The 22529-nt window shown below is 40.5% G+C and overlaps 1 protein-coding gene across 1 annotated transcript in view; it reads left to right on the top strand.

The window, feature by feature from the left end:
- The first annotated feature begins 946 nt into the window (after nucleotides 1-946).
- The window catches only part of MUC4 (mucin 4, cell surface associated), a 77633-nt gene continuing 56050 nt past the window's right edge, over nucleotides 947-22529 (top strand). The window contains exons 1-12 of the mRNA XM_018561571.1: nucleotides 947-979; nucleotides 2614-2730; nucleotides 4911-5081; nucleotides 6652-6785; nucleotides 12669-12784; nucleotides 12926-13147; nucleotides 15055-15291; nucleotides 16200-16319; nucleotides 16711-16916; nucleotides 17046-17115; nucleotides 17517-17684; nucleotides 17821-17934. Of these exons, the coding sequence (XP_018417073.1) occupies nucleotides 947-979; nucleotides 2614-2730; nucleotides 4911-5081; nucleotides 6652-6785; nucleotides 12669-12784; nucleotides 12926-13147; nucleotides 15055-15291; nucleotides 16200-16319; nucleotides 16711-16916; nucleotides 17046-17115; nucleotides 17517-17684; nucleotides 17821-17934 (1708 nt within the window). The remainder of the gene's footprint in view (nucleotides 980-2613; nucleotides 2731-4910; nucleotides 5082-6651; nucleotides 6786-12668; nucleotides 12785-12925; nucleotides 13148-15054; nucleotides 15292-16199; nucleotides 16320-16710; nucleotides 16917-17045; nucleotides 17116-17516; nucleotides 17685-17820; nucleotides 17935-22529) is intronic.

Below are 22529 nucleotides of genomic sequence, written 5' to 3'. Positions count from 1 at the left end.
TAGCCCAAGAAGATGAGAAAAGAAACCTTGAGCTCTACTTGCTACCTGGAAAATATAAATCTAAAATAAAAATACAAAATATACTATATTTACCAAAAAATACTAATATATTTTTATATCTGAAATTAAAGAAATAAAATAAATAAATATATACAATTAACATAATATATTCAATTTAAGTAGAGTGAAACAGTTGGAAGTAATGTTGGATACAGTACATACTAAGCTAATCACTAGGGTAAGTTCTCATGGGGGCTTTTTACTGCCCCAATAGCATACCTGCAAACTAACACCATGGCTTGTCAGGTCTGTACACATTGCCACAGTGCCACTTACCAAAACAGTCCATTAAAGTCTATGGGACGGTTCAAGAATCCCATGCTTAATGCAGTTGCATGTGCAGCATTTCAATGTAAAATCCCCTTTGGGATTAAAAAAAACCCCCAAACACAGGTCATTAGGAGGTACTCAACCGGCTGTGAAAGGTCCGTGTGAATGAAGCATTTAGCAGAAGAAAGCATAATCTTGAAAGGCACATAGAAGTGAAATTATTAGGAATATCACCCAGACAGACCACACATAATTGATGTGATATGCAACACAAATTTACTGTTAGTTTTTACATTTTTGTTTTGTGAGTTTCTTACTTATAAGACATAGCATTGGACTAATGAAAATAGTACCTGAGATCAGATCTAAGAGTTTTTTTTTCACTTAAGTGGAATAATGTTGTATAATTGATTGTAAGTTTGGCTCGATGTTTGCGAATATCAGAATTTGTTTTCTGAGTCTCCAAATCATGTGCAAGAGGTCTAAAAATTCTAGAAAGCAGTTATTATTATTATACACGATTCATATAGCGCCAACAGTTTGTGCAATGCTTTATAAAATAGAGGGAGACAGTACAGTTACATTACAATTACGATACAGGAGGGTTAGGAGGGCCATGCACGTGAGATCTTACAATCTAGTAGGAGAGGTAAGTGATACAAAAGGTAATAATTGTATGGGATGAGTTAAAGTGACATTAAACCCTCAGATTTTTAGTTTCCCTTCTCTTTGCTGCTCTTCCTTTTAAATCTGTATCTGTTCTCATGCTGGGCAGAACTTCTGTTTTGCAGCAGACTGCCTTGTCTCTGGAATGGATATATGGTGTCTGTGTGTAGGTTTGCAACCTGAGCCAGCACTACAGGAAGAGGCACTCAGCTGCAAAGGGAAGTTCTCCCCAAGCATGAGAAGAGATACTGATTTTAAAAGGAAGAGCAGCAAAGAGAAGGGAAACTACCATGGATTACAGTAAGGCACACATTACAGTATTGGTTTATGTTAAAAAATCTGAGGGTTTAATGTCACTTTAATGGAAGAAGTAAAAGGACATAGGGTTCCCTAAAGAGTGGAGTTTTCAAGGATCACCAAAAACTGGACATCTTAGAAGATAAGCAGACAGATTGGGGTACGGAGTTCCAGAGGATAGGAGACACTGGAAGTTACTTAATTGAAAACATTAAACAAGGGTTAAAGGAGTGTGAGCCAAGTGGGTGGCACCACACCCCCAATTAACATTAGAGAAAAATAAGCTTAGCTCGTTTCAGTTTGCTTTAAAAAAATTCTTAACAAACATTTATGTTAAACATTTATGTTAAAGCAAAAACAAGGAGGGAAAATAAATTAACAGAAGGATTTTTATACTATACATCTCAATAATGGATCAACAAAAAATAAACTACAAGAACTTTACTGGTGATAAAATATCAGACATTTAAAGTGGACCTTTTTAGTGAAAAATGGAAGGTCCATTTCCCTGCCCGCCCCCGCAGCCCCCCCAAAATTAGCACTAACCAAAGCTGTAAAAATAAAGATTTGACAAAAAAGAGATAAAAAATATTCACCTGTATGCATGTGTGACATTACCGTGTCTTGTGCTGCCACCTAGGATAGCTGGGCACTGGAAATCCCCAAAAAATGCACCCTAGCCCATTGCAGGAATGCATTCTCATGGGATTGGGAGTGGCCAAGAGGAAGCAGAGAAAGGGGTTAGGCTATATTTCAGGTATTTATTGTTATCCTTCTTATCTTTGTGATACCACAAACTTTGTCAACAGTGACACAGACAACAACAAGAACTCTTTCCAATTCTTCTCATAAAAACACCTTTATTGCTGTTTATGTTGGAGGTATTCAGGCTGATTTACTAAAGAAGTTCAGAATCTTTATTTAAAAAAGTGTATAAATATTCACTTCATGTATTGAGGTTTTGTGAAAAGCAAATTCCTGATCACTGTGAATACCCAATCATGTGCAGATGTTTTTCACGTGATTGGATAACTGAATTAAATATTCACACAATTTATTGCATGAAGATTCTCAACTTCCTCTAGTAAATCAGCCCTATTCTCCTCACTTCCTATCTTACTAATACAAGTAAACTCTACATTTTGGGGGTTCTGCCACGGCTAAATGAAAACTAGTGCCTCTTGCAACCCATTCCTAAAAGCTTGGCTGTAAATAATGCTGCATTATGTCAGATATTGTCATCAACCCTTATGTACCATGCATTTCCAGATCTTCCTCTGCCTATACTAATTAATATGAATATTTTTTTCTTTTCCACAGTTCACGGACAATGGTGCTATCATATTTCGTCGCAATTCTTATGACCCCATTTACACAATGCCTTACCCATTAAGCTCTTTCAACAGCTACGACTATTATACCCCACCCATGATTGCTGTTTGCTTGTAACTTAAAGTGATGTAAACATGAAATTATTATTATTGTTTTTTTAAATCATGTAAAACAGGATCACAGTAGAGCAGCGCAGCTTGACAACATTATAAAAGTCACAGTAAAGCTCACCACTCACATTACCATCTCATTTTAATATCTCCCTTGGATATATCAACAGCTATATAGTGCAAGGGCTTAGTTAACATGCCATTCAGTTTATACCACCCCACATAGGCTCTCTTTCTAAATGAGATTACATAGACTGAAATGTATTGCCACTGTTACATTTCAAATCCTTGTCGCCATTAACCATATCAACATTTACAAATCAGCTATCATGAAGCCTGCTATTTAGAGCATATCTAAAGCCAACACCTTATTAAGCTTTGGTTAGAACAAGAAATGATAAAAACCTCTCTGAAGTTTGTTTGCCCTCTCTGCCTCATTGGGTGGAATCACCTTTACACATCAGGAAGTTATAGAACATCTCAGTTGTCACCAAAACAAGTGTCCTCGTTGGAAGATGTTCCCTTTCTTCCTATTCCAAATTCAAAATATTGGATTGTCCTTCTCTTTCATTCCTAATGGAAATGTTCACCAGAACACACAGTGATGAGCGAACTGAGCAGAGTTTCTGTTTGTTGGACTTTCGCTGAACAATTGACAACATTTGTGAACCACAAACAGAGCAGCAAACCCCACTGAAGCCTATGGGAGTCAAATCTTATTTGTTTCTAGCCCTTTTTAAGGCACATTTACAAGATTTTTGGAAAAAAGAGCATGGGTACCTGGTCACTGTCATGGTGGACATGTACCAGTGCAAACAAATGTTTTAAAAAATACAATTCACTGGAAAGCGGCTCTTCCAAAAAGATCTGAAGGTACAATTTGAGAAAACTCCACTATATGTTTGTTATGTGTTCCTATTCAAACAGCATACCCGAAAATAATAAAAACAAATATGTTTTTTGGTGAAGACCTTTGTGCAGACTGCAGGCTACTCTGAGCAGTTTGAAATAGACATTAAAAAGACAAACTAAGCTTCCTCTCATTAATATGCAATGCTTCTAAAGTAGTTCTTCATGAACCATACAAAATTTGCACATTGGGTGCCACTGTCCCCATCCTTCCTGCTGGCCTCCCTCAATAAGCTGATCAAGGAGCAGGTTGGAAAATTGTTGGCAGAGTTGGCATAACGTTTGGGTATTCTGACAGCATATGCTGTCAGAATACAACAGAATCAGCAGTGAATTCGTCGACCAATGATTGTAATATGTTCAAATTTTTTTTCATTCAGCGCACAGGTTGAACGAAAAAAAAAAATAGAACCGTCTATTCCTGTGTATATTAGTCGTGTTAGGACAGACAGCGTTCAAACTTAACAGCTGATAATGAAATTTTCTAGCACAGAACAGCCAGGGTTAATTAGAGTAAACATAACTTCCCACAATCCCTTCCTTAACATTACACAATTCTATCAATTAACATGCTTGGGGGATGCCTTAGACCTGCAGGTGATGTTGCTCATCTGTACAAAGTACTTATGCAAAAGTGATATTTACAAAGAACAAAAAAAACCTTTAAAACTGCGCTAAATTATATTTTCCTTCCACTTTGTTCTGTTTGTAAATAAAGCAGCCGGGGATTCCTTTCAACATGACATGGCTTCTGGAGGCAGCATCCAGAAGTTCTGCAGGTGGCCAAACTGTCCATTTAATTTGCCCATTCAAGGAACTGGGAACATATACAGTTTAGGTAAAAGATTGAGCCACAAACTCAAATCTCATCCCTACAGCAGATAAATATTCACTGGGACATGGCAATAATATCTTAACAGAGCTTCTAACACTTTTCTACTCTATTCAAAACTAAAAATAAGTTTTGACCTTAGAAACACTTCCAATCCTCTGAGTAAAAAGTAGCCACGGTTTGCACACAATATAGCATTCTTTTAGAGAGAGGCTTGGTACATTATAATCTGCTATGTTACCTATTTAGTAAACATCTGTATGTCCAAGTTCTGTTTTCATTAATCAGTTATTCAATTATCATTCACCCGAACACAAATCCCCATAATGTTATTAAGAATTTTCCGTGGCTGTTACCTTGTTTTCAAATGTTTAACTGTCTTTGTGATGAGCTCTGAGAGGTTGTTTCACACAATTTGGTTTTTTACTTTCCAGATTTATGACTTCCAGGCCAACCCATACCAGGATGCAGACTTCAAAGCTAAACTTGAATCAGAAATAAATAAATATTCCCTCCCTATTTCAAATTTCAAGGCTCTCTGGGCAATAAAGATAACTTGGGATCGAGTTTTACCATATCCTGCATATTTCTTCAATGCTGCAGAGGTAAAATTGTACTAGAATGTATGCATGATGTTCATGTTCATGTGTTGTGATGGCCACAGATATTTCTTTACACCAGGTACACTACAACAAAGCTGTTTCTGTACTCAGCAGTGTTGGACTTTCTGAGCCCTGCTGCAGTGCATTTATCCACTACCAGAAAGGGTAGTTATTTGCCCCTGGCTTCTACCACGCAGTGACCGACCCTAATTTTAGCTAATCCTCCTGTGGCTCCAAGTCACTTCATGTAGTCCTGTGATGCAGCAATGAAGAGTTTGGTTCTCCCTCTCATTTCAGGACAGCTGCCTCTGGGTCTCCAAACACAAATGGCTTCAGTAAGCTGTATATATATACTTCCTGCTGGTTGATGGTCAGTTACTGAGGCATATCTGGGACAAAGGACTGACAGGGTCAATAAATTACTGGTGTCTACTCACTATGTGCCTATAGCACTCTCCTATCACACACTGTTCTCTTTGGCTGCTGCCTATTACCAGACCATGGGTAAAAAATAAATTCACTGTACCACCAACATGGTATTTATATGCATGTACATCATTAAATATATACTTTTATTAAACAATGACACTGAAATATTAAAGGGACATGTCCATTGTATAACAGCATGTTAATCACCCTTTCACAGCAATTGTGTAGCACTGCAAAGCAGAAAGCGTGTAATGAGCAAGTATAACTGCCCCCAAGAACATTCTTATATACAAATAATGCAGAGAAACAAGGTTTTTAAAACCTTAATTTCATTGATAATATTTGTTACAAGCTGATCTCTTTCACTTGTATAGCGAAACAAATATAAATATGACTACAAATATTAATATGACTATGCTTCCTCTGTAATGCACCCATAACCTTTAGGCCCCGTTCACATTGAGCGATTTATCGTGCGGTAATTCCCGCGATATCGCGGCAAATTACCACGCGATATCGCTCTTCAATGCATTTCAATGGGGCAAAGGGTGTTGCTGTCGCAGGTCGTGTGTCGCTACAGCAGGACCCTTATTGGAGCGGATTTAGCCGCGATTCAAGCTTGCTCAATGCAATTTTGAACGCAATATCGCGCGGCAAATCTCGCGATATCGCGCAATATGCAAATCGCGGTTTACACTGAGCGATTTATCGCGCGATTTTTGCAGCAATATCGCTCATATTTCCACGCGATATCGCTCTATGTAGCTTCTCCAATCCATTTCAATGGAGCTGTTCACATCTCGTTGCTCAATATCGCTCAATATCGCTTGTAGCTCGTCGCTGGTAGCTTGTCGCTCCTACATGACCCTTTTTTCGAGCGATTTCGAGCGATATTGCTCCTGATTGCATACAGCCCAATAGGAAAAAGTCGCTCAATATTGCTCGTCGCGCTATATCGCTCAAAATTGCGCGATTTTCATGTCGCTCAGTGTGAATGGGGCCTTAGTTTGCAGTAGCTAGTTACAGGTTTACATGGCTAGAAATAACATTTCAGTCACTCTATCATCCCCTTAGCTAGTAATACAGATTATTATTCTGCATGACTGACCTGTTTTCATGATTTTCCTTTACATATTCCTTGCAGACAAGCACCTATCAAGCTGTACTTGTCACAGACGGCATCTTCTCGTTCTGCTTGATGCGTTATGCAGATGGGGGAATGAAATGGAATTATTACTCAATTCCTTCAAATTACTTACCCAAAATGGGCTATTATAGGTAATTTTTTTGTTTGAGTAAATGGGGGTGATTTACTAACCTAAACACACGCACGCACCAGGTGCGTGTGATTTTCACACAGCAAAACTTATTTATCAACCAAAAAGTCTCTAAAAGCATATTTCCACTAATGCCATATATGGAAAAATCATGCACATGATGCATATATAATGCTGCTTCACAGTTTAGACATGCATTTACATTCCTGCATTCATCAACGCAAGCAACACAACATAGAGCTAATTTACACAACATCACCTTGGAATTCATGCAGGGCTTTGCACAACACACCTGCTGGGTGTGTACACACTACAAAGGTGTTTAGATTCCACCCATAGATCATGCTCGGAGGGAACACACTACAGAGGTGTATACATGTTCGTGGTGTGTTTATAAGGTTAGTAAATCAACCCCAATATGTCTAACAGACAAGCATGGAAATGTCAAGTACTTTATTAATGTTTCGTCCGTAATGAATATTGTTTAATGACAATATTCTTAACAGTTTGTTCATACAATATATTTAAATAATGTAGTTGTGTCACCTATAGCAATCAATCAAATTCTTTGGGGCATTTTTATAAAGCAGCAAACAATCTGTTCACTGAATACTTTTGGGACTTTTTGGCACAGTTACAAAGCATATTCACTGACCAAGAGGGTTATTCACAAAGCTGCCGAAGGCAGCCGTGTGAATAACCGGCTCGAAGTGGAGTGAGCCGAACGCTGTTCGACTATTAATTTCAGCCCTGTACGGCTGATTTCAGCCATATACCGACTGAACTGAGCAGTACATGGGCTTGCTGCGGCTGGCTTCGGGTCAGCCAAACATGCTTTGATATCACCGCTGGCTTCGCCAAGCTCTCATGACAGTTTAGCATCCCCTGGTCACTAGGTAACCAGGGGACGCTGAACTGTCATTACACACTGAAAACTAGGTGGAGCCGCCGTGATATCAGGGCTGCTCCGCCGGGTTCTCAGTGTAATGACAGATCAGCGTCCCTGGTTACCAGGTAACCAGGGACGCTGATCTGTCTCTGCAAGTTGCTGGAGCCAGCCGTGAGATGACGGCTGGCTCAGCCCAGCTGTCAGTAGCAGGCTGTCAGCCGGCTAATGGCCGGCCATTCTGCCAGCTTTGGCTTTCACCTCGGCTCAGTCGAGCCGAATCATATGCCTTCGGCTCGACTGAGCCGCTCGGCCAACTTTGGGAGCTGTACGAGCTATAGGGAATAGCCCGTACAGCAGCCCTTCGGTTCTATTGAACCGAAGGGGTCCTGGGGCCGGAGCTAGCCGAAGGATCAACCGAAGCTACGGCTAGATCCTTCGGCAGCTTTGTGAATAACCCTCCAAGTGTTTTCCAAATTTCCAAGTCCTGTTTGCTGAGCACCTGGATATCCAATTCTTCACTGGAAAATCCAGATCTCAGCAACATTTATGACATTTATAATTTGGTAAACATAACAGACTCAGTTTTGAGCTTTCGCCATCTGGATGGGGTGGATCATATACAGCAGTGCTCCCCAACCTTTTTATCGCCACGGACCGGTCAACGTTTGATCATTTTAAGGCGGCCCGCTGAGGGGGGGGCGTTGATTGTTTATTTTTTAGATTGTTTTGATTTAATAATTTTAATTTAATTGTATTTAAACATGCCTTCAAAATAAAATACAGTTACACCAAAAAATGAATATAAAGTGATTTAACATTTTAACTCACTGGTGTGTGGGAATCACCTGTCCCGATAAATCCATATTTCAAGTAGGACTCATGGTATTGTCTGTTAAAAGTTACATGTTTCTTTGATGTTGAAGGCCCTTCTTCTGTCTCTTCACTGGGCCTTTTCTTTTTCCCAAGGAAACTTTCTAACGACGTCTGTTTCGTACTCATTTTTGCTAATTTGTGGGTTAAATTTGAGCAAACACAATATACACATACACCAAGCACTGTTAAACATGATAAAGTACCGGTGAAAAGAGGGAAGAGCGATACACACCTTCTCTTTACCAAAGCTACAACGCCACTGCCACTTGCAGCCGCTCAGCTCCAGACGTCACCTAAAACCGCCCCGATATCACGATATTTTGCGCATGCGCGGTATTGGTGCGGCTTTAGGTGACGTCTCTCAGCTCCCTGTTAACCTCTCGTCCTGGAAAGTCGGACAAACCCGAGAGAAATACACCACAGTAAATAATTTAATGTTCCTTCGGCGGCCCGGTACCATTTGATCCATGGACCGGTACCGGTCCGTGGCCCGGGGGTTGGGGACCACTGATATACAGGATTATTCACAAAAGGGGGAAGAGTTTGGAGAAGGCAGGAGGAGTGAACGATCTAGGACAACATATCTGAACTAGAAAGTGAGCTAAATTGGAGAATTTTTCCAAATCAGCCATGTTGTCCTAGATTGTTCACTTCTCCTGCCTTCTCCAAACTATTCACTAGAGATGGTCTCAATGTTCGAGTCGAAGAACTGTTTGACTCGAACATTACTAGTTCTTGTGTTCGGCGAACACAAGAACTATCAGGACGTTCGTCAGGCGGTTCGCCCGTTGGGCGTCCCACAATGCACTGTGCACCGCACACTGCATTGTCAGAGCCCTGATTGGCTAAAGTAATGCACAGCATGATGTTACATGCTGTATAGTCGCTGTCTTTTTTTTTGTGTGTGTCAGTGGATTCCCAGGTGTTCCTGTCTGTGTCACCAGTGTTGCCATTTTTTTTCTTTTTTAATTATTTTAACTTTTTTTTCAGCAGCAGGTTCTTTTGCTGCGTCATTGGTGTTCCCCCTTCTACGCCACAGGTGTTCCTCCTTCTGCGTCACCGGTGTTCCCGTTTTTGTTTTATTTTGTTTTTTAATTTCCTTGTATTATTTGTACTGGTTTTTTTCAGCAGCAGATTCTTTTGCTGCTTCATTACTGTTTCCTCTTCCGCGTCGCAGATGTTCCCGTTTGTAATTTTTTTTTCATAAGAAGCCATTGTACAACAGTTTATAGTGTACCAACAACACTATAGCACAACATTTGATAAAGTATTGCACCCAAGCACCAATTTCCCATCCCACATTCGCTAATAAAATTGTATAATAAGCCCCACATCATGTCTGAAAGGCCAACAAGGAGACAGGTGTGTGCCGTTCCCGAGATCCGCTGTGCCTGATGTGGCTGGGACCGGCACGGCGACTCTGTCACAGGAGATCAATGGGAGATCAGTACCCCTCCGGTCCCCGAATGCAGGAAGCGATGCATATTACATCACTTACGAATTCAGTGTCACTCTCCGGCTACAAATACCGGTGAGAAGCTGCTGACGCAGAACTTTGCTTCAGCAGCTTCTCTTGGGGTCCCTAGGTGACATTAGGGGCCTTAGAGACCCCGGTGTCTCCATAAAGAGGACCTGTTATGTGAATTGGCTATCACATAGGGGTTTCTTAGCCCCTTATGTGATAGCAATAACGTTAAGTGTGAAAAATTGCCCCCCCCCCACATACACATGCAAACATGCGTCAGGTGTGCTTACGTGCAAAAATGACGATTCCACCTATTGGGCCGCACATGTTACATATTGCCGCGAACGTTGGAGTGAGAGTAATAATTTTAGTGCCATTAATCACTGACAACACTAAACTGATGAGCAGTAAAAGCATTTAAAGCATCGCCTATGGCCAATTTTCAGTGTGATCGTTTTCTGCGATTTCGGGGTCTTTTTACATGTTTGGTGTCTATTTAGCCGACGTGACCCCGTCTTCATTATTTTATCAAAAAATTGGGGTGATAATAAATGTTTTATAACATTTCATAGGGAAACAGGTTTTTCCCGCAAATTTGGGGTACTTTTTGTTATATAGTAAAAAATAAAAATCCCAGTGGTGATTAAATACCACCAAAAGAAAGCTCTATCTGTCCCCAAAAAATGGTATAAAATTTATTTCAGTACCGCAGCCCTGAATACTGAAAAATGGCCTGGCCAGGAAGAGGGTTTAACAACCAGGTCTTTAACCACTTGAAGTCCACGGTGTTAAAACCCTCTTCCTGTCCAGGCCATTTTTCAGTATTCAGCGCTGCGGTACTTTGACTGACAATTATTCCATCATGCAGCGCTGTACTGAAATTAATTTTATACAATTGCTTGGAGATAGATAGAGATTTATTTTGGTTTCCCCTATATTCAATTATAAAACATTTACTATTACCCAATTTTTTTTTAAAATATAAAATACGGTGTCATGTCGAGTAAAAAGACACCAAACATGTCAAGCCTTAAAATTGTGGTTTCGATGTTTTTTTGTTAAACCTCAAAAAACTACAATACCCAAAATTGGTCATAGGCAACGCTTTAAAAGCTTTTACCGCTCATCAGTTTAGTGTTATCAGTGATTGATGGCCCTAAAATGAATGCTCTCACTTCGATGTTTGCGGCGATATGTAACATGTGGAACGCAATTGTCGTTTTCGCATGCTGGTGAAACTGACGCGTATTTACGTTTATATGTGCGTAAACGTGTGGGTAGCGGAATTAAAATTTTTATTTATTTTTAACTTTTTTTATATGTGACTTTTATTTTGTAATTTTTTTTTACACTTAATTTTATTGCTATCACATAGGGGGGATAACAATCCCCCTATGTGATAGCACAGGTACACTGACAGGTCCACCTTATGGAGACATTAGGGGTCTCTAAGACCCCTAATGTCACCTGGAGACCCCTAAAGAAGCTGATGAAGCACAGATATGCTCTATCAGCTTCTTCTCTCTGGCTATAGCAGTCAGATGGCTGACAGGTGAATGCCAAAGTGATGTATTACACATCACTTCCGCATTCACAGTACAGAGGTAGATCAGCAAGGAGGCAGATGCTGAGCTCCCTCCCATCTTCCTCCTGACACCTGGGAGGGGGGCGCGCAGCCAGCACATACAAGCGATCGGCAGGCTTTAGAGCTGCCGATCGTTTGTATGTCAAACAGCCTGAGCAGAAAAAATAAAGCCGTCTTTGTACGGCAACCCGCCAATGTGAGTTTGCCGTCCGTCCGTTTTTTCACAAAGGGCAATTTTTTAAAAGGGTTTTTTGCATTGATACATGTCCCTCAGGGCAGTACCCGAATCCCCATACCATTTTTATGGCCAATAACTTGCATATAAGCCTTCAAAATTGGGACATTTGATTTTATGAGTTCTGGTCCCATAGACTTTCACTGAGTTCTAAGTTCTTGTAAGAACTTTTTCCCTGTTCTAAAGTTCTTGTTAGAACCGAACTCAGGTGTGTTCAGCCCATCACTACTTTTCACCCTTATTTTAATAACCCTGTACATATTGTAGTGATTCACAATTAAATCCAATGAAGCACCTGGAACATTCTCCTGTCCCTGCCATACACTTTCACTGCACATCTGAAACCCTACTAATGAGGAGCTTAAAATTTAAAATCTGACTTGTATTTGCCGCATCCACATGCCTTAGTTTCACATTTTAAATGATACACACACCTATTCTTTAGACATCTTCTCTTTGTCCTATAACCTTTTGTGTAGTAAAATAGTTCTAGCTGAAATTTGATTGGTTGCTCAACTTTTCATACATAAAGCAAATGATCGATGGAGAAAATTAAATTCAATCAGCTTAGTGTATAGTGTATTCACTTTTCATAATCCATGCAAATTTTTTTAAGACAAGAACCATAAATGGGATTGTGACAATTGGAATGTTATCTGAAGATATGCGATTAGAAAAAACTATTAGAATTAAAACTTGGCTTACACACTGTGATAGGTTATTGCTTACTGATTTATAGAATGCATGTAAAGTTTTATGAGCAGCAAAGCAACTCTATCAAACAGAATGTGATGTTATATATTTACTGTGTTTTTCATGGTTGTGTTTTGCTTGTAGCGGAGACTATTATTATGGTCGTCCCAACTTCCCAGCATTCAATGACCCACAAACAGAATACTACACCAGTATCCAGCAAAGGTACACTCCTGATCAGTACAGAGGATATAACACAAGTAAGTGCATTGATACTTCACCTGAAACATTTTACTGATACATTGCATAGAAAACATTACAAGTCTATTGTGGTAACCCACGTCATTCTACATGATACGTAATCTAATATAAATGCATGTTTTTTTCCCCCCGATCTGCAGATAAAAAAGGCTACTGGGCATATCGGCTTGAAGATAATAAAGCATACACAGTGAATTCCAAGCAGCAATGTTTGAGCTGGTACTATAATGAACGTAATGTATTCCCTTATTGGATGTATAATTCACGCCCATGCCCTTGCTCATACTGGCAGGCCATATTTGATTCTTCCTACAGACGGGCAAGTGATCTACAGTACTATGGCATACCTCAGAAAAACACAGGTCAGTCTTTCTGCTTCAGCATCTATTTGTTGCCATCATATTAGGAAGTAAGGGCGCAGAGTGCATTTATGTCAGAGCAGAAATCTCCAGATTTGAGAATCCCATGGAAGGAACACCACACCATGCATAAATGTCTCTCAGTCTGAATTTATATCTGTCACTCATATTTCTCGCATATTGCTCTTACCCTGTACTTTGCTCTTTTATTTAGTTCCACAACCTGTTCCCAGGTAAAAATTAAATTCTCTCTATAAACTTTTGCTGCCCCAGTAATGTTTAATGTTCTGTAAAATCATCGGTATAACAATTATGGAGGGGGTATTTCAGGATGAAATAAATGGTCCATTGCATGAAACAACATATTGGGGGTGATTTACTAACCTAAACACACGCACGCACCAGGTGCGTGTGATTTTTACACAGCAAAACGTATTTATCAACCAAAAAGTCTCTAAAAGCATATTTCCACTAATGCCATATATGGAAAAATCATGCACATGATGCATATATAATGCTGCTTCACAGTTTAGACAAAAATGGTTAGCTCATGCATTTACATTCCTGCATTCATCAACGCAAGCAACACAACGTAGAGCTAATTTACATACATCACCTTGCAGTTCATGCAGGGCTTTGCACAACACACCTGCTGGGTGTGTACACACTACAAAGGTGTCTAGATTCCACCAATAGATCATGCTGGGAGGGAACACACTACAGAGGTGTATACTTGTTCGTGGCGTGTTTATAAGGTTAGTAAATCAACCCCATTATGTCTGAGTGTTTGTGTGAATATACATACATGCATGCATGACATGCCAAACTGAGATTTTACTTTTATGCTGCCTGTATATATTTTGAAAACTTCACTATTGGACAAAGTAACTTATGTCTGTACCGTTCCCCAACATAATTTTTTTTAATGAAGGTGTACTTAAATGTGTAATTTTTTTCTTTCAGCTTGGCCAATATTTAGTTTGGTTTGCAGTATAAAGAATCCACTAGGGTAGTGTCTTACCATCTTACGATAACCATAACAACTTGGGATATTGTGACTTCTAGACAGAATTTCCATTAACATTTGCCTTACAGGATATGGCATTTCTTCTTTATGACAGGTTGACTTTGAGTAGAACCAATTAGCCACTAGTACAGTTGATGATAAGTTTCAACCAACCCATTTGTTAGTCAGAACAGTATTGTATATAGTGTGACATTCCCCTGGAATCTGGCCACTTCCCCTAACTACAGCTTGAGCTCACATTGGTCAAGGAGGAGGCCCCACACTGGAACATTTAACAGTTATCAGAATATGCTTGTTGATAATTACACAGAGTGTATTTCACTGCAGATGCCAAATAAAATCAAATTAAATCAGACTAGGCTCTTCTGTGAATCTCGCTTCATACTTTGATGCAGGGCTACTGCATCAGCATTGGGGCTCCTGGTGTAGGACGCGGAAACGTATGCTCACTATAAGGGATGGAATAAGTTTCAGGTTTGTGGGAGAGTTAAGCGTACTCTTTATCACTTGATGTGGTGGTTAAACATTAGGGGGAGGTTAAGTCTTGTGTGCTTTTTTTTGTAAGGGCTGGCTCAGTGTTGAGATAAAGAGTGGGTTATATTTTTCATAATCCTTTAATAAAGGGGATAAAACACCAGCCAACCACAATGTTCACACTGCCTTTTCCAAAAAAACGAATGCCTGAGCCATTTTCAAATGAAATTGTTCGCATGGTACATTTGTCACATTCTGAAACTGTGTTGCTGGGATGTTTTTGATCCACAATTTTTGAGTCACTTATAATGAATGTACTTTGACAGGTGTGTTCTTATTATCCAGATATGTATATACTGTATAATTGTGTTCTCTATGGCATTCACTACTTGTTATTTCCCCTTTTCAGATTGGTATAGTCAGTACTACAGCTTTCAGACTGCATTTTCAACTTGGTTTGGAGGAGGAACGAGGTGCTACTACAATTATTGGGGTAGCTTGTCCTACGGAGAGAAAGAAAGATATTTACCAACTCCCTGGGAGTATGAGAACAGCTGGTTTCGGTGGTATAACCCATACTATTACTACAACTGGTATTATAGCTATTACCTGTCACAGCTGCAAACAATAAGAAGTCAATACAAAGGTAACTAAGATCACAATAAATAAAAGTACTTTCTACTGTACACCTTACCTAGCTCATACATTTTTTAATATTTGTTCTAATTATTTGTAGGACCCCATGAGGGTTTTTCCACATCTTATCTACTAAATTCACATATGGCATGGAATGATTTTATGTTCTACACTGACATTAGTTTATGCAATAAGCATCATATGTTTTGGGCACCAGTTCACAAAAAGGATGTTGCAGAACTGGAGTGCATAGAAGGGCAACTAACATCATAAGAAGCATGGGGAAACTCAGCTATGAGGAATGATTAACTGACCTGAATTTGTTCTCTCTGGAGAAGAAGCGATTAAGGGGGGACATGATCACCATGTATAAATACATAAATGGTCCATATAGTGAGCTTGGTGCCAAATTGTTCACTTTAAGGTCACTGCAAAGGACAAGGGGGCGCTTGTTGCGTCTGGGGGAAAAGAGATTTGCATATGGAAAAGATTCTTCAGGAGCTTGTTCTAGCTAGCTCAGTTACCTGTTTAAAAATAAATAAATCTGGATGTATTCCTAAATGCAGAATATTACTGGATATTAAGTTATTATAAGTATATTAAGCACCAGGGATTGTTGATCCAGGGAATATCCGATTGCCTTATGGGATCAGGAAGGGATTTTTTCCCCCTGTTGGAGCAAATTGACCCATGCTTTATAGGGGGTTTGTTTTTGCCTTCCTCTGGATCAACAGTGGGTGACTGTGGGCATAACGTTCTGTTTTGGTTTTTCTCTCCCTTTTTTTTTCTCTCCTTTTATAACTCTATGGACTTGTGTCTCTTTTCAACCTAAGTAACTATGTAACTATGTAAGCATAACAGATATTACCATTGGTGTATTCTAATTTTCTCATGTTTTTTTTTATTTTTCACTTGCAGCAAATGAAGTAGATCCATATAACAACTGTTGTAGATACTCTGGTTCTTCATACCTCTGTAATTTATACCGAGAAAGAAGACCTTACGATTTCTGCTTTGGGTATATTCCACCAAGGTTTGGTAAGCTATCAGTAAATCATTCCTAAGCACATTTCAAGCCAAAGCCGGATTACAGCAAACTGCATTTTTATCAGTATTTATTATTTAAAGTAAACCTGTCCCTAGGCAGTGTTGTATGACGTAGCATCACTAGCCAATAACAGGAGCCAGTACATACACTTGGTCTGTTATAAAAGAAAAAAAGATAAAAAGGACTTCCTTTTCAAGTTTTGGTTCACCACAGTTTTTAGTCATTTTCAACTTATTTATAAACATGTGAAACTAAAATAGTGTGGAATAATGCTGAAAAAAGGCTTTGTAAACAGCTCAAAAAACAAAAGCTGAGAATTATGAGAAAAGCTGAGAAAAATACTCTTCATGTCTTTCATTATTTATCTATTTCATTTGTCAGGATGGCTGTTTGGAGACCCTCATATCAGTACACTGGATAGTGTACAGTATACTTTCAATGGGCTGGGAGAATTTACCTTGGCCAATGTTAGAGATGAGAATAACACACTTATCTTCACACTCCAAGGACGCACAGCCAAAGCTGGCAATGGCACACAGGCAACTAACTTCATTGGATTGGTTGCAAATATTCAAAATCAAACAACGGTAAGACTTGTGTATCAGATAGTGGAGCCTTTGTGCTTTATAGGAGGTATTCATGGTAACAAAAGTAGCAAATAACTTCCACATGGTAAAAGTTTTTTGGTGTTGCCTAAAGCTTGTGATTTGTTTTAGGTGGAGTGGTTACTACAGGGCAGCAATACAACCATTGTGAGGATTAATGGTACCACGTTCACTTTACCAGGTAAGGCGTCTTTGGTTTTTGCTGATTAATAGGCCATTAAACAATATTAAAACATGTCCAGTTGAATTTGACTAGGACCTGCTTCTAGCTAATGCATGAGCTGGATAAATGAGAACCTTCATTGACTGCATGGCAGGAATTTCCCTTAAATTACTCTCTAATAAGAATATATATTTTACCTAAAAGACATATTTACCTTTATTGGTTATATGTTTATAACGTTAGTTAACAGTTTCGATTTCTGTAATTAAAGCTACTTTCTGTAAGTCTCTTAAAAGTCATTTTATAGAAATTAACACAAAATGAATGAATTAAACATTGGCTTACACATATATTATCTGATCATTGTATTTGTGTCATATGGGTACAGTTTAATCTTCAATATTTTGCTTTCTTTAAAGATAATTCTACACATTTGGATAAGGTGTCACTGGAGAAGACAGAGAATAATGAAATACAGGCTTCATTTGATGGTGGGATCTCAGTCACAGTGTCTGCTAAGGTGGGAGCTTTGAGCTTTACCACAATGCTAGATGTTATTTACAAGAACAAGACAGAAGGCCTTCTGGGTGAGCTATGTTTTATCATTCATTAATGCTAAATACAAAAGAAAATGGAAACATTTTCCTGCACGGAGACTTACTAATCATGAGAACAAGCCCAACAGTGAAAGTGAAAATTAACACTGATGAAATGTCATTTTAGGTGTGTTCAATGATGATAAAACTGATGACCTCATGGCTGCCAATGGAACAAAACTGGAATATGACGGAGTGAAGCTCCCCAATGAATCTCTTATTTTTGAAATTGGAAAGACATGTAAGTATCTGGTCAAAACATTTTCATACCATTTTGGATAAAGCTGAACAATACACAGATATAAAAGACACATATTACTGCATCTATGTATCATTCATACATCATTAAAACCTGACTTTGAACTGGTGTCAGACTATTGCAATCCCTTTACCACAGGGCCGGAGGGTGAAAAGAAGAAGCAGCATAGGGAGCTAAAAAGTTAATGTGCTGACAAGAAGCATGTAGATAGAAAGATATATATATAGACGGACAGACAGACAGACCACTGTGTTGTTTCTCTTTTCACTGCCCAGTCATTGCAGCAAAAGCTGTATTATTTAATGGGCTATCTATTTTTATCTTGTTTTTCTAGAGTTCTACTTTAATGCTTCAACCCTTCACTTATGTTAGTATTGAAATGTCTTCTCATATGCTGTCCTTTTACATCAATCTCTTTACTGGCTTCCAATAAACTAAAGAATAAAATTCAACTCGCTACTCTTTGACTTCTAAGCACTTAAGCACGGCACCTATCCTGCACTTCTATTTCTGGCCCTCTCTGCTGCCTCACTGGCCTATTACTGCACTCTTCACCCTTCTAATGCATAACAATAGGAGTTTTCTAAGACAGCCCCCATTTCACTGGTATTCTCTTTTTTTTTAGTTTCAAAAGGTTTTTTATTTAAAAAAAACCCCAAAAAACAGTAATTAAACAATTTACTAGCACGGAAATCAAGGGCGCGCATAAACAGTAATGTAGACAATGGTATTGCTATATGACAGTTAAGCAAAACATTAGATATATTATGAAATATAGATGTCTAGCAGTCACCCTTCTTCGTGTTTGGAATGTGGTGGCCAGCTCTGGTGGGGTTTCCACCACAGTGACCAGGAACAACCAGTGAAGAAAAAGGACAAGAACAAAAGGTAGAACAGATGGGGAGAGGGTAGGGAGGGGGACTTTCCTATCCTTGGGGTGCATCCATAAAAGGTTATCGATTGCGTATGGGTCACAGTCCATAGCTTCGATCGAGACCCATAGCGGTACTTCTATATTAGCATGGTACTTAGTGATGGTCGCGATTTGCGCCGCTTGGTAGTACTTCTGTAGGTGTGGAACACCCAGACCACCAGAACGTCTAGGTTGATGTAAAGAGGAGTTTTGGCAATAGGGTCATCTTAACCGCAGCGATTCTACCTAACCATGAGAGGGGATAGGTATGCCAGATTTTAAGTAGATTTTTGAGTCTGGTGAATAAAGAGGGGTAGTTGGCTGAGTATATGGAGGAATGAGAAGGGGTCAGGTGGACGCCTAGATATTTCAGGGAATATGGTTCCCATTGGAACTGGTAGTTTGATTTAAGCAATTCAACTGTGTTTGGGGACAGCTTTACGTTAAGGGCTTTGGATTTAGCAGTATTTAGGTGTAAACCGGAAATTTGGCTGAAGGAGTCTAAGAGGCGTAGGGTGTTAGGGAGAGAGATGTGAGGGTTGGAAAGGAAGATCAGTATGTCGTCAGCGAAGAGACATAATTTATGATGATGTCCTGCGAGTGGTATTCCTGTAATATCTGGGTGATTTCTAATTAACTGTGCCAATGGTTCAATAGCCAGTGCAAATAGCAGTGGGGAAAGGGGGCAGCCCTGCCTAGTACCTCTGAGGATGGGAAAGGGTTCGGATCTATGGCCCACGTTTTTAACAGATGCTGTAGGGTTGGAGTATAGGGCCATGATCCAAGAGCAGAATTTTGACCCAAAGCCCCATTTGTCGAGGATATAGAGCAGATATTGCCATGAGAGGGAGTCAAATGCCTTTTGCATGTCCAGAGATAGCAACATAAATGGAATACCTCTTGGGTTAGCTTTATCAATAAGGGGACAGGCTCTGCGCACATTGTCTCCGGCTTGGCGCCGGGGGATAAATCCAACCTGATCCTTATGAATGAGGGCAGGAATGGTGGAATTGAGCCTTGTCGCCAAAATTTTGGCCAACAGTTTGACATCGATACTTAGGAGTGATATTGGTCTAAAGTTAGCCCAATGGGTTCCATCTGTGTCTGGCTTTGAAATCATGCAAATGGTGGCGGCAAGAGATTCTGTTCTAAATTTGGATCCATCACGCACATCGTTGAAGGCTGCCGCCAATAGGGGTGCAAGCAGTTCCGAGAATTTTTTATAGTAAGAGGCGGTGAAACCATCTGGGCCAGATCTCTTATGTAATTTAAGGGATTTTATTACTGCTATTACCTCTAGGTTAGTTATTGGGGCTTCTAAAGATGTGCGGATGGATTCTGGCACTTCTGGCATGGATACCTCAGAGAATAGTGCATCGGCTGCGGTAGGGTCCAATGGGGTGGTGGAGTTATAAAGGTTAGATAAATGTTTAGAGAACTCAAGGACAATTTTATGGGGGTTGCTAGATAGGGAGTTATCTGTTAGATGGAGGCGGAGGGGTTTTTGGTGCAGATCTATTTTTCACAGTCTTCTTGCTAAAAGGATGGATTGTTTATTGCTTTGTAGGTAGAATTTGTGCTGGGTCCTACGGAGGCTTTTATCAGCGAGGCTGGCAAGTAGGAGATTAAGGTCTCTACTGGACTTCTCTGCAAGGGATTTGTTTTGGGGAGTTGGATGTAAACGAAACGCTCTAGATGTGTCACTGAATTTTGTTTCGAGGTCTAGTAGGAGGGCCATTCTCTGTTTTTTAATGGTAGATGCTAATTTTATACACGTGCCTCGTAGGACCGGTTTGTGTGCTTCCCAAAGCAAGAATAATGAGGGTGAAAGTATTGCAGGTGAGAGGAGCGGGAGAAGAGTGTCTCCTGAAGACAGAGGATGTCAAATTTAGAGGAGTGGAACTGACGAAATGCGATATGCCTCTTACGGGGGGAGTTGAAGCCTTTGACATTTAGTGACAGTATTTTAATGTCAGGTGACATATTCAAGGTTGGTGTAGTGGTGCTGTGTGTGGTGTGCAGGATACATACCGACCGATGAGTGGACCTCGAGCGTCATGTGGGGAGGAGGAGAGGAGGCGAGGATGAGGGGAGTCATGGGAACAGAGAGAGGAAAAAAAGAACAACAGGTTAGTAGACAGTAAATTGAGTATAAGGTTCTGACCTTAACAGAAGGGCAAACCCTATTTGGGGGTCCGATCTGTGGGCAGAGGCAGAACCCCCAGCTGGGAGCTTATCCGAGATGGGGGCTAAAGGGGGGGCACAGTAACCACCTCCCCGGCATCTCAGGGGGAGAGCAAATGAAAAACATAAATAGGTGGCATAAGTACGGTCATACCGAGGGCAACACTTATAAATATTTCCAGGCTTCGGGAGCACAGTGGCAATGGTATTAGGTGTGAGCCAGCGGAAGAGGGAGCAGATAAGACTCCGCGCCTATAAGGGGCCTTCTCTGGTTGACACCGAAATACAGCGCTCACAATGTCTGAAAATATAATTCACTCATCCCGTTTGCTAAACAACAACAAGTTAACGTTTGCCTGTGGAGCAACAACAAACAATCATGAACAGTATAAAGGAGCGTTTAAACGTGCTAACACTTGGATAAACAAAAATGTGCTCCATCGATATGTCAGAACCCAGAGGCTGTCCATTTAGGCAGATAATTGTAAATAAACTATACTGCAAGTATACAGGAACACCCTAGAACGGGACTGGCTTGGGCAATTGTGTGAACATTATGAGACAAAGGCAGTTGAGACAGTCACAGTAGGCCACGCATATGGCACAATGGTGGTCACAAAGTGTCCCAGTTTAGAGTGTTTCGAACGGGGGGAAGATATCCTGCGACATCTGTCATCCGGCTGAGTCCGAATCCGAAACCCCTGAGGTGTGGCGTTTTCGGTGCTGATGAGGCGAGCGTGGGAGGGAGGATGTCTTCGGGGTCTCAGGGGGATGGCCACGGCGTGGGCCGCGCTGATCCTGCGGCGAGGTGCGATTTGGGTGGGTGTCATCCGTGAGGAGGTTAAGTTTCCCGAGGAGTCTCAAGGCGTCCGCCAGGGACGAGGCTTGATGTTGGCGACCTCTATAGTTGAAAAGAAGGCGAAAGGGGAAGCCCCATCTATAGGCTATACCATGATGTTGTAGGTGTTGCAGGGCAGGTTTTAATTCCCTTCTCTTGGAGATAGTGGAGGGAGCGAGGTCTGCGAACACTTGGTAGCTGTGGTCTTGAAAGGAAAGGTTCCCTTTTTTCCTGGATTCTTGCAAAATAGATTCTTTGGTGCGGTAGTAAAGGAATTTTATGATGATGTCTCTAGGTGGACCATCTTTAGCACGGCGTGTGAGGGCCCGGTGTATACGTTGAAATTCCAGCCTGTCATGAGGGATAGATGGTACCAGTTCTTGGAGCAGGGCTGTGGTGAACGCTTGGAGGTCAGTTACTGATTCTGGGATACCGCGAATCCGCAGATTCGAGCGGCGCGATCGGTTTTCTAGGTCCTCCAGTTTGGACAGTAGTTGTTGATTTTCATCTCTGATGACTTCCAACTCACGGTCGTGCGTATGTAGGGCCACGACTGCGTCGTCCATTTTGGTTTCGAGCTCAGCTGTCCTATGGCCTAGATCACGGATCCCCTGAGTCAGCTTTTCAGTGATCTGCTTAGAA

Source organism: Nanorana parkeri, unplaced genomic scaffold, assembly GCF_000935625.1.
Source record: "Nanorana parkeri isolate BGI_ZX_2015 unplaced genomic scaffold, ASM93562v1 scaffold531, whole genome shotgun sequence".
Taxonomy (NCBI): Eukaryota; Metazoa; Chordata; class Amphibia; order Anura; family Dicroglossidae; genus Nanorana; species Nanorana parkeri.
Note: the sequence above shows the minus strand (reverse complement) of the source record. Positions and strands in the feature narration are given on the sequence as shown.